This window comes from Schistocerca serialis, chromosome 8 (assembly GCF_023864345.2).
Source record: "Schistocerca serialis cubense isolate TAMUIC-IGC-003099 chromosome 8, iqSchSeri2.2, whole genome shotgun sequence".
Lineage (NCBI taxonomy): Eukaryota > Metazoa > Arthropoda > Insecta > Orthoptera > Acrididae > Schistocerca > Schistocerca serialis.
Genome location: NC_064645.1, coordinates 161,162,832 through 161,176,474, shown reverse-complemented (window position 1 = coordinate 161,176,474; position 13,643 = coordinate 161,162,832). Strand labels below are relative to the sequence as shown.

General features: G+C 45.3%; 1 protein-coding gene across 1 annotated transcript in view; it reads left to right on the top strand.

The window, feature by feature from the left end:
• Positions 1–949: 949 nt before the first annotated feature.
• LOC126416553 (uncharacterized) overlaps positions 950–13,643 on the top strand; it is a 78,455-nt gene continuing 65,761 nt past the window's right edge. Inside the window, exon 1 of the mRNA XM_050084298.1 lies at positions 950–1,058. Coding sequence (XP_049940255.1) covers positions 1,013–1,058 — 46 coding nt within the window. The 5' untranslated portion in view covers positions 950–1,012. The remainder of the gene's footprint in view (positions 1,059–13,643) is intronic.

The window sequence follows — 13,643 nt, the reverse complement described above, 5'->3', positions numbered from 1 at the left end:
CCGACAAAGATGACGGCGGTAGTCATCGAAAGCTTGGGATTTTATCCAAATTTGACGCGGCAGGTAAACCGAGAACTTTTTATGCAAGGACTCCGTCGCGAAAGACTTCGTACTCATATTAAAGTCGGATGTAAGTTGGCCATAGTTCGCTTCGTGTTCTGTTTTAACAGTCTACCCAGCCTATGGTGTCCGACATCTGTAATGAGTGGTGGTCACCCAACCCCACGACGTCTGGACGTTGTTTCGCCTTGATTTTGCCACGTGTTCTAGATACTCCCCACAGCACTGCTCGAACACACCACAAGTCGGCAGTTTCCGAAATGCTCGTGCTTAGTCTCTAGGCCATCACAATCTGCCTTCGGTCAGACTCAAGATACATCGCGCGCCTTCCCCATTCTACACACGGGCAGCATGCTTACTGATACTACATGCAACGTGCGCGTGTCTGACTAGGAGTAATTCCTTGAAAGATGACGCTGCTATCGCGTGGACGGGTTTACGTCAATAGCAGGTCGGAGGTCATAATATTCTGGCTGATCAGAGTATGTGGGGCGTCGAATGCCATAAACATCTTCGACCTTTTGTGACCTTGCACTCCTTCCCAGTAACTACTTACGAGTTACGTGGATAGTATCCAAGGCACGTTTGTCAGCCCTTATCGCAGTATTCGTGCAGGTAAAAACTTAACGTTTAGAAAAAACTGTCTGAAACTATAATTTGTACACGGCATTCGTTATCAGGTTTACCTTCGTGTCCACGCTACTCGCTTATGATAACGTCAAAGAATTTCACTTCCTTTTCTTCTTTGGACAGTTATTAAATATCATTTAAACGTGCTACTGATAGTTAGAAGCAAGCTACAAGAAACTTGATGGAAATGCAGGTTGCAGTTGTTATCGCTACAGCTGATATTCTTTCCGCTTAAATTTGCGTTCCGAAACAGTGGGCGCGTACTCGTACATAAAGGGTAGCGTTGGCGACGCTCGTTGCAGACTTGTGACTATCAGTCGCCATGCAGAAGGCACTCTTCGCTGTCGTCGTGATCGCCGCCTGTGTCGGTAAGCGAGCAGTTCCAACAGCACGTAGTAACGTCTTGTGTGAGGTGAACCCACCTCCCTTTACACTAGAGTTGTACACACATCTTTGTTCTTTAAATTTCAGGGAAAAATTCAAGAATCATAAATTATCCTTAACTAAATATCGTTTGAGTGATGAAATGGGAATCAACTGTATGAATGATAAACACTTCAGTTAAATTTTTTCTCCATTATATTAATTTCCGTTCACGCTTGACATGCAGCAACCCTCTTTGCGGCTACTCTGCGTGATTTCATCTCTAGAGTTGTCTGTTCCTCGGTTTTTACTTTCTGTCGAAACAGACATTACTGTGACACGAGTTTTGCCCTTTCATCATTTGGGATAAAAGAAAAGGAGGAGACTAAAAGGAGAATAAGAGAAGGATCACTTATGCCAAACGAAGATAACAAACACATCATTACTTAGGAAAGCAGGCGGGAAAAAGAGATTACTAGTCAGTTACTTCAGCATTATAAGACAGGGAACCATCTGGAATTAAGCGGAACAAATAATTGAGGACGTAAGGTGCAAGTGATATTCTGAGATGATGAGGTTGGCAAAGGAGAGGAACTCGTGGCTCGCCACTTGAAACCAGTCAGAAGGCTGAGGACTTAGTTCTTATTGCGAAAACCTGACGGACGATTTCTTGAAGGGTTTTAAAGAACAATCTCAGTATTTTACTGTAGTTCATTTCATCTATAGCTGTGTTCGGTGAGAAGGAGATGAAAATGATGTCTATCCTTAAAATAACTAGGCCATAGTACTGTTTACCTTTGGTACTTATTTCAAGCAGGAGATATGATAACAGCAACAAATATTTTACACCACTTTTACAAGAACTAAAAGATTTGATATTATACAAATAACGTTAGTGATACAGTGTCTGAACAAAAGTATACAGGCATCCCCATATAGGTCTACTGCCGAATTGACCACTAGATGTCACGAGACGCAGGCTCGCCAGTATAAAAGAAGACAAGTATTTGGTTTTCAGTAGAGAAGCAGTAACAAAACAATAGGTTGGCCTCCAGAGCTCACTTGTTTCCTGCTCAGATTTGTCACTGGACTCCACCTAAGTAACAGATCCATCATGGGCATTTTAACTCTTTTAAAGCTGCCCAAGTCGATTATTAGTGATGTGACTGTGAAGCAGAAGCTCGAAGAAACAGCCACAGCTGAAGCAAGAGCAAGCAGTCCTTGTGTACTGATTGACAGCAACAGTAGAGGACTGCAGAGGACGACTGTAAAAAATCGCATGGTATCAGCGGGAGGAATAATTCGTGAGCTCCAAAGTGCTACCGGCTTTCAGGCCAGCGTAGGGAATTAAAAAGAATGGGGTAGAATGGTCAAGCAGCTCCTTATAACCTATACATGTTTGCTGGTTCAAATGGCTCTGAGCACTACGGGACTTAACATATGAGGTCATCAGTCCGCTAGAACTTAGAACTACTTAAACCTAACTAACCTAAGGACATCACACACATCCATGCCCGAGGCAGGATTCGAACCTGCGACTGTAGCAGCAGCGCGGTTCCGGACTGAAGCGCCTAGAACCGCTCGGCCACAGTGGCCGGGTACACTTGTGTGCAATCGATGATAAACAACGTTTGAGGTGGTGTAAGGAACGACGTCATTGTACAGCTGATGACAGCAAAGGAGAGATTAGGAGTGAAGAATCATGCTACACGATATAAAAATCCGAAGGGAGGATTTGGGCCTCGCAAACCTTCGAGAACTTTACCTGCCACCATGTATTATACTAACGTTGAAGTGCAGAGTAGGTGGTGTTATGTAATCGGGGTGCATTTCCTGATTAGAATGTCGTCCACATATTGCGCTTCGGAAAACGCTAAAAGCGGAAGGATATAGTCACATTTCACACCACGTGTGCTGCGTACAGTAGAGAAACAATTAAAATACGATGATTGTTTGTATCTGGTCTGGTAGCTGAGCACAGAAAAAGGGAGACCGAAGTTGTAAATATCGCATTTAAGGAATGGTTCACGCAGGAGAATCGTACACACATAGCATCGCACAGTATTCTGTATGGACATATTAACATTGCCCAGGAATTCGTAGCGTTTTCGTTTATATGTTGGTATTTCGCTTGCTGTGTGTTTGTTTATCGGTTCTCGTTTTTTATTTGTAGTTCACTGCTGCTATTCGAGTTTACACATTGTCATTTTTTCATTTAGAGGTAGTGAATGGAGCTGTGGTCGCTAGAGTGCCAAGTGGAGAAATCGTGACGTTTCCGACATTTGTTGTTCAGTAGAGAGGTGGCAGCAAAGAACTGATTTTCTCGTTTGAGCAGAATCGTTTTGACATTAGTGACTCTCCGCGTTCACGAAGACCTTCGGTGTTTGATGAAGATCGTGTAAATGCTTTAATCCACAAAAATCCCCGTCAGTGTACTCGAGAAATGGCTTATTTATGAACTGAGGTCATTCCACCATCGTCCGACATTGGCATGCGATGGGGAAGGTTCAAAACTCTAGTGTACGGGTGTCGCATTCTCTAAGCCAAAATCACAAAAATCAGCGGGCGGCAAAATGTGCATCTCTGCTTGCTTGTCATCAATTTGCTCATGAAGAACACAGCCCGTTCCTATCCTGTATTGTTACTGGTGACGAGAACGGATTTCTTTACGCTGACAAAAGGAAATGAAAGGAATGTTTCATCCCAAAGAAATGAGCAACTCGCCGTACAAAGACATCCACAAAAGATAATATCATGCATCTGGTGGAGCAGCGACGGTGTGATGTACTACGAATTACTTTTCCGAGGTGTAACTATCACTGCTGGCATTCATTGTCAACAACTGAGACGTCTTAAAGACACAGTCCAAGAACAACGCTTAGAACACTGCGTGAAGTGATGGTACTCCTCGATAAGGCCCGCCTGCATTCTGCTTCCTTTTCATTGCAAGGACGGTGATTGAATGGGTCTAACAACATTCAGCATGTACCGAGAGCTGGTTAGCGTCCCCTCCAGGAACACAAAAAGTGAACGAGAGTTGTAGCTTATCGCACCTCAGACTACACTACTGGCCATCAAAATTGCTACACCAAGAAGAAATGCAGATGATAAACGGGTATACATTGGACAAATATATTGTACTTGAACTGACAAATGATTACATTTTCACGCAATTTGGGTGCATAGATCCTGAGAAGTCAGTACCCGGAACAACCACCTCTGGCCGTAATAACGGCCTTGATACGCCTGGGCATTGAGTCAAACGGAGCGTGTACAGGTACAGCTGACCATACTGCTTCCACACGATACCACAGTTCATCAAGAGTAGTGACCGGCGTATTTTGACGAGCCAGTTGCTCGGCCACCATTGAGCAGACGTTTTCAATTGGTGAGAGATCTGGAGAATGTGCTGGCCAGGGCAGCAATCGAACATTTTCTGTATCCAGAAAGGCCCGTACAGGACCTGCAACACGCGGTCGTGCATTATCCTGCTGAAATGTAGGGTTTCCCAAGGAACGAATGAAGGGTAGAGCCACGGGTCGTAACACATCAGAAATGTAACGTCCACTGTTCAAAGTGCCGTCAGTGCGAACAAGAGGTGACAGAGACGTGTAACCAATGGCACCCCATACCATCGCGCCGGGTGATACGACAGTATGGCGATGAGGAATACACGCTTCCAATGTGCGTTCACCGCGCTGTCGGCAAACACGGATGCGACCATAATGATGCTGTAAACAGAACCTGGATTCATCCGAAAAAATGACGTTTTGCCATTCGTGCACCCAGGTTCGTCGTTGAGTACACCATCGCAGGCGCTCCTGTCAGTGATGCAGCGTCAAGGGTAACCGCAGCCATGGTCTTCGAGCTGGTAGTCCATACTGCTGCAAACGTCGTCGAACTGTTCGTGCAAATGGTTGTTCTCTTGCAAACGCCCCCATCTGTTGACATCTCAACTGCTAGTGATACGAGGCCGTTGGGATCCAGCACTGCGTTCCGTATTACCCTCCTGAAACCACCGATTCCATATTCTGCTAACAGTCATCGGATGTCCACCAACGCGAGGTGTATTGTTAATGAGCAGTATTTGTTAATGAGTAGAGTACAAAAACATTAAAAGTAATTTTACTTTCGAGAATCGGGAGCAATGGGCGTATATATATAGGGTGGTCCATTGATAGTGACCAGGCCAAGTATCTCACGAAATAACCATCAAACGGAAAAACTACAAAGAACGAAAGTCGTCTAGCTTGAAGGGGGAAACCAGATGGGCTATGGTTGGCCCGCTAGATGACGTTGCCATAGGTCAAACGGATATCAACTGCGTTTTTTTAAAATAGGAACCCCCATTTTTATTACATATTCGTGTAGTACGTAAAGAAATATGAATGTTTCAGTTGGACCACTTTTTTCGCTTTGTGACAGATGGCGCTGTAATAGTCACAAACGCATAAGTACGTGGTATCACGTAACATTCCGCCAGTGCGGACGGTATTTGCTTCGTGATACATTACCCGTGTTAAAATGGACCGTTTACCAATTGCGGCAAAGGTCGATATCGTGTTGATGTATGGATGTATGGCTATTGTGTTCAAAATGCCCAACGGGCGTGTGCTATGTATGCTGCTCGGTATCCTGGACGACATCATCCAAGTGTCCGGACCGTTCGCCGGATAGTTACGCTATTTAAGAAAACAGGAAGTGTTCATCCACATGTGAAACGTCAACGACGACCTGCAACAAATGATGATGCCCAAGTAGGTGTTTTAGTTGCTGTCGCGGCTAATCCGCACATCAGTAGCAGACGAATTGCGTGAAAATCGGGAATCTCAAAAACGTCGGTGTTGAGAATGCTACATCAACTTCGATTGCACCCGTACCATATTTCTATGCACCAGGAATTGCATTGCGACGACTTTGAACGTCGTGTACAGTTCTGCCACTGGGCACAAGAGAAATTACGGGACGATCACAGATTTTTTGCACGCGTTCTATTTAGCGACAAAGCGTCAGTCACCAACAGCGGTAACATAAACCGGCATCATACGCGATACTGGACAACGGAAAATCCACGATGGCTGCGACAAGTGGAACATCAGCGATCTTGGCGGATTAATGTATGGTGCGGCATTATGGGAGGAAGGATAATTGGCCCCCATTTTATCGATGGCAACTAAATGGTGCAATGTATGCTGATTTCCTACGCAGTGTTTTACCGATGTTACTACAAGATGTTTCACTGCAGTGACAGAATTGCAAAATGATGGATGTCCGGCGCATAGCTCGCGTGCGGTTGAAGCGGTATTGAAAAACATAATTCATGTTAGATGAATTGGTCGTCGAAGCACCATACCATGGCCAGCACGTTCATCGGATATGACGTCCCCGGATTTCTTTCTGTGGGGAAATTTGAAGGATATTTGCTATCGTGATCCACCGAAGACGCCTGACAACATGCGTCAGCGCATTGTCAGTGCAAGTGCAAACATTACGGAAGGCGAACTACTCGCTGTTGAGAGGAATGTCGTTACACGCATTGCCAAATGCATTGAGGTTGACGGACATCATTTTGAGCATTTATTGCATTAATGTGGTATTTACAGGTAATCACGCTGTAATAGCATGCGTTCTCAGAAACGATAAGTTCACAAAGGTACATGTATCACATTGGAACAACCGAACAACCGAAATAAAATGTTCAAACGTACCTACGTTCTGTATTTTAATTTAAAAAACTTACCTGTTACCAACTGTTCGTCTAAAATTGTGAGCCATATGTTTGTGACTATTACAGGGCCATCTATCACAAAGCGAAAAAAGTGGTCCAGCTGAAACATTCTTTACGTGCTACACGAATATGTAATAAAAATGGGGGTTCCTATTTAAAAAAAAACGCAGTTGGTATCCATTTGACATGCGGCAACGCCATCTAGCGGGCCAACCATAGCGCCATCTGGTTTCCCCCTTCAAGCTAGACAAGTTTCGTTCTTTGTAGTTTTTTCGTTTGACGCTTATTTCGTGAGATATTTGGCCCGGTCACGATCAATTGGCCACCCTATATATGTATATATATATATATATATATATATATATATATATATATATATATATATACACACGTAGGAAATTATATATATTACAAAATTAAACAAATTAATTTTAAGGCAAAGAAAAGTATACACATACTAATTTAAAAAAACTTTCAATTTGTACATTAAACATTAATGAAATGCCTGACTGTTAAAGAGAGGACGGGGAGTGTTGTGTGATTGATTAACAAACGGAAAAAAAGGAAACATAACTGGGAGAAGATGGCAACATTTGCTTATTGATTCACAGCAAGAAATTGGATGTATTTGTTAATTTTTTAGGATAATGTTATTGGGTACGCTGAAGGAACTCATTCGGCTGTTCCGTAAAGACAAGAGGCCACTGAACTGTGCCCTGTGTGTGGCGCAGCTTATTGAAGAGGCGGACAACAACAACAGAGAATGAGTTTACGTCTGATTTTCTTTTATGGGTGTACACAGCTGGGGTTCTGCGACAGACGCTCAATAAGTAATGCGACACAAAATTTGTATGAAAGTAAGTTGGTTTGTTCAGTATTTCAACGCACCATATTATTTCCCACTCTCTTGGCTACAAAACCCTATCTTTCAACATGATTTTGGTTCAGTGTGACGGCCTCACGCCACCTTGCTGAGGGGGCTTGTATGCCCACGTGGTACCATTCTAATGGTCGACATCAGAGCCAACGTCTTCCTGCGTCAATAATCCGCCCCCCCCCCCCCCCATTATCCGCGTACTGCTTATCGCGGAGTGCATCCTTCATCGTGCCAAACAGATAAAAGTCGGGTTATGTGAGATCAGCGCTGTAGGGTGGATGAGGGAGAACAGTCCAACGAGGTTTGGTGAGGTCCTCTCGGGTGCGCCTTGCGTTGTCATGGAGAAGGAGAAGTTTGTTTGCGTTTTCTTGGCCATGAATACGTCCGTTCCAACACTGCAGGAGTCGCAGCTGCATGCAGCCGGGAGGCACGGGGGTGATGGGACAGGTTTGCGGGATCCTGTTGCGATGCTGACAGACGCCTCGCCCAACGACTCACCGTGCTTTTGCTCACTTCCAGGCGTCCATAGACAATCTGCAAGCGCGTGTGAACACCTGCGCTGCTCCGGTTTTCTACCAAAAGAAACTCAATGACAGCTCTCTGGTTTGAACGCATCTCCGTTACATACACCATTTTGAAGGCTACCAGGACTTCATGAAACTATAAGGTCTTAAGCACGAGTATTTCAAGATGTCCCCGCATTTTTTCAGTCGAAATTAGCTGAGAAAGAAAATGTTCTGCATTACTTATTCAACGCCAGTCGTACATTAATGCTTGACCTATGATCCACGCACTTATTTTTCCACCTCTCTAATTTATACTTGGTTCTCACAATACGTATCGCTTTCATGTAGTCATTGGCCAGATGATTGTTAAGATGCTGTAACTACACTACTGGCCACTAAAATTCCAACACCGAGAAGAAATGCAGATGATAAACGGGTATTCTTTGGACAAATGTATTATACTAGAACTGACATGTGATTACATTTTCACGCAATTTGGGTGCATAGATCCTGAGAAATGAGTACCCAGAACAACCACCTCTGGCCGCAATAACGGCCTTGATACGCCTGTGCATTGAGTCAAACAGAGCTTGGATGGCGTGTACAGGTACAGCTGCCCATGCAGCTTCAACACGATACCACAGTTCATCAAGAGTAGTGACTGGGGTATTGTGACTAGCCAGTTGCTCGGCCACCATTGACCAGACGTTTTCAATTGGTGAGAGATCTGGACAATGTGCTGGCCAGGGCAGCATTCGAACATTTTCTGTATCCAGAAAGGCTCGTACGGGACCTACAACCTGCGGTCGTGCATTATCCTGCTGAAATGTAGGGTTTCGCAGCGTTCGAATGAAGGGTAGAGCCACGGGTCGTAACACATCTGAAATGTAACGTCCACTGTTCAAAGTGCCGTCAATGCGAACAAGAGGTGACCGAGACGTGTAACCAATGGCACCCCATACCATCACGCCGGGTGATACGCCAGTATGGCGATGACGAATACATGCTTCCAATGTGCTTTCACCGCGATGTTGCCAAACACGAATGCGACCATCATGATGCTGTAAACAGAACCTGGATTCATCCGAAAAAATGACGTTGTGCCTTTCGTGCACCCACTTTCATCGTCGAGTACACCATCGCAGGCGCTCTTGTCTGTGATGCAGCGTCAAGGGTAACCGCATCCATGGTCTCCGATCTGATAGTCCATGCTGCTGCAAACGTCGTCGAACTGTTCGTGCAGTTGGTTGTTCTCTTGCAAACGTCTCATCTGTTGACTCAGGGATCGAGACATGGCTGCACGATCCGTTACAGCCATGCGGATGCCTGTCATTTGGACTGCTAGTGATACGAGGACGTTGGGATCCAGCACGGCGTTCCGTATTACCCTCCTGAACCCACCGATTCCTTATTCTGCTAAGAGTCATTGGATCTCGACCAACGCAAGCAGCAATGTCGCGATACGATAAACCGCAATCACGATAGGCTGCAATTCGACCTTTATCAAAGTTGGAAACGTGCTGGTACGCATTTCTCCTCCTTACACGAGGCATCACAACAACGTTTCACCAGGCAACGCCGGTCAATTGCTGTTTGTGTATGAGAAATCGGTTGGAAACTTTCCTCATGTCAGCAAGTTGTAGGTGTCGCCACCGGCGCCAACCTTGTGTGAATGCTCTGAAAAGCTAATCATTTGCATATCACAGCATGTTCTTCCTGTCGGTTAAATTTCGCGTCTGTAGCACGTCATGTTCGTGGTGTAGCAGTTTTAATGGCTTGTTGAAGGCGTCCGTTACAATCACAATAGGATCAGTTTCAGGGGCGAAGAGAAGCAAATAATTAGGAACAAATGTCTTCTTCCTGTTTTGTTAGTGTGGAAGGATTTGCGGCAGTCAGTCGCTATGTATCTTGTGAAGATTATTTTATTCTCCATAAGTGAGTCCTTGTATCATGGGCGTGACGAGATGACAGGATGTGACCTTTGATGCTAAGAAATAGTGGGATACATCCGCTTTGAAGAGTCGATGATGTAGGCATAGCTTTCGGTAGTCACGTGACTTGTCCAGCCATAATAGTCCTATTCGAGAGTACGAGGCAATGATATGGGTACTGCCAAATGTTAGCCGGCCGGAGTGGCCGAGCGGTTAAAGGCGCTACAGTCTGGAACCGCACGACCGCTACGGTCGCAGGTTCGAATCCTGCCTCGGGCATGGGTGTGTGTGATGTCCTTAGGTTAGTTAGGTTTAAGTAGTTCTAAGTTCTAGGGGACTTATGACCACAGCAGTTGAGTCCCATAGTGCTCAGAGCCATTTGAACTGCCGAATGTTGCAGATGCAGCGCACACAGTTATTCACGGTTTGTTGTAACCGCCTAGAGCTCTCGCTACTATTGTCGGTTGGATTTCATCGCCATACTGCAGGTTCGGCAGAACGTGTGACTGCACAGACTTCCGTTTCACATCATATGTAAATACATTTCGAAACTTCTAAAAGGTGTAAAGGCAAGAGTCAGTATTCCTACAGGTTGCAACAGTGTTTACTGCCCACTTGAGTTACTCATCCGAAATCTCACCCGTGACGTTGATCGTTTACTGATATGCTGTTGGACACCGTTAAGAAGAACGAAAGGGCATTGCACATGAAATCTAGAACTAGTTAATTTCTGCTGGGATACAGAAGATACTCAGGACGTCATCATACTTAGATAAAGTTCTAGGTTATTAGCTTGGACAATGGCTCCTGGTGAGGCACCTGAGTAAAGCTGGGGCTCGTCATCATAGGAACGAAATTTACATCTACACCTACATCTACAACAATACTCCGCAAGCCACCCAACGGTGTGTGGCGGAAGGCACTTTACGTGCCACTGTCATTACCTCCCTGTCCTGTTCCAGTCGCGTATGGTTCACGGGAAGAACGACTGCCGGTAAGCCTCCAAGAGCGCTCGAATTTCTCTAATTTTACATTCGTGATCTCCTCCGGAGGTATAAGTAGGGGGAAGCAACATATTCGATACCTCATCCAGAAACGCACCCTCTCGAAACCTGGACAGCAAGCTATACCGCGATGCAGAGCGCCTCTCTTGCAGAGTCTGCCACTTGAGTTTGCTAAACTTCTCCGTAACGCTATCATGCTTACCATATAGCCTTGTGACGAAACGCGCCGCTCTTCTTTGGATCTTCTCTATTTCCTTGTCAACCCGACCTGGTACGGATCCCACACTGATGAGTCAGTACTCAATTGCATTTATACAGTTGCAGTATCCCTTTGTGAGAACAACTCAGCTATGATCATATGGACTGACATCTCTATAACTGTTAAGGTCTTGTTTTCTGCTTTCTTTGCTTCAATGAGTGTGTAATCATTGTTTAAACTCTCATCCCTTATGTGCTGGTACAGCTGCGTCCACGCTCTAATCGAATCTATTTGCACAAATTCCGCTTCAATATTATTTTTACCAGGAATCCTGCTCATCTTACACACATCCACTACACCATTTATCCACTACCGCACATTTACAGGGCAGAATCAACAAAAATGCGGTGACGCACAAAGAGAAGAAAAGTGAACCAAGGACTGAACGCTGGGGCACTTCTGCGAAAATACGCTGATCAGCCAGAACATTACGACCACCCACCTAACAGCCGGTATGTCCGCCTTTGGCACGGATAACAGCGGCGACGCGACGTGGCATGGAAGCAGTAAGGCCTTGGTAGGCCGCTGGAGGGAGTTGGCATCACACCTGCACACAAGTCACCCAATTCCCTTAAATTCCGGGGAGGGGAGCGATGACCTCTGACGCCACGATCAATCAAATCCCGGGTGTGTTCAATCGGGTTCAGATCTGGCGAGTTGGGGGCCAGCACATTAATTGGTCCTCGCCACTGTGTTCCTCGAACCACACCAAAACACTGTGGGCCTTATGACAAGACGCATTATCTTGTTGAAAAATGCCATTACCGTCGGGAAACATCATCGCCATGGAGGTGTGTACGTGGTCTGCAACCAGAGTACGATACTCTTTGGGCACCACGGTGCCTTGCACGAGCTCCACTGCACCTACGGATGCCCACGTGAATATTCCTCATAGCATAATGGAGCCACCGCCAGCTCCGTCTCACAGTACAGGCTTCAAGGAGCTGTTTCCCTGGAAGTCGAGTGATTCGCACCCTCCCATCGACATGATGAAGAAGATAGCGGGATTTGTCAGACCATGCAATGCTCTGCCACCACAATCTACCCTTGATCAAACTCAGATAGATCGCGCGCCTTCTCTATTGTACACAGGGACAGCACTCACTCTGATACTATGTGCACCGTGGGCGTCTCTGACTAGTAGCCATTCCTCGGCAGGTGACGCTGCTACCACGTGGACGGGTTTATATCGATGGTCATAATGTTCTAGCTGATCAATGAATGTTTCCATCAAGGCTTTTCAACCCCCGCAGACCACACGCTGCTCTCTGGTTCTCAGGAACCTTGTAATTCACAAGCACATTATATGAATATTTTAACTGCCTCGGCAATATACCAATTTTGATGGTATCAAATGCATTGCTGGTGTTTAATAGTGTGAACACTGTGCCCGCGCAGTTATGTGCGACTTAATTCAGCTCATCAGTTACCTCAATTTGCGCAAATTTTGTGCTATGGTTTTTACGAAAACCGGACTGATCTTTAAGATAAGTCTTGAATTTGGGTAAAACGAAATGATCGTATGCCAGTTTTGGGCAGGTGGCCTTCTCTGGGGTTGTTCGGCCGCCTAGAGCAAGCCATTTTATTTGACGCCACTTCGGTGAGTTGCGTGTCAATGATGGTAAAGTGATGGTTAGGACAACACAGCACCAAGTCCCTGAGCGGATAAAATCTCCGACCTGACAGGAGATGGAACGCGGGTCTCCTGCATAAGAATAAGCGGCGCTGGCAGCTCGTCTACGCAGGCGGAATAATTTGGGCACAGCAGGTGATCGGTTTATGATTAGATGATTGTGGGTTATCGATTTTTATGAATATGTCGGACTATACTCCTTTTTTTTACTGAAAGGGATAAGTTGTGACCTGACGAAACTACTTTTGTCCGATTGTGGATTCTGTAATTGCTGTGGCAGAAAGGCTTATAAGACTAAAACACATGAAACACTAGTTCACTTTATTACGTAAATGAATAAAAGATTTATTTAACCTTGACACAGTTCTCTGCCACAGAATTGCTTGAAATTTACAACGGTCAGTGACTGTGAAAGAATCACTTGATGCACGGATTAACAAACTGTCGCCTTGCAGTTCAAAATGCAACATTTACGAAAGTGCATTTCATTAGAAATTTCGCTGTCGTTTACGTATACTGACTGCTGCAGTGTAGGCCTCAAACTGGAACAGAGCTCTTGTATGGTCGAGACTATAAAAGACATCGCAAGGGCGCTACTGTACTGAGAGGGAGGGCATCTCTTTGGACTGCCTTCCATTGGTTGTTGCGGATG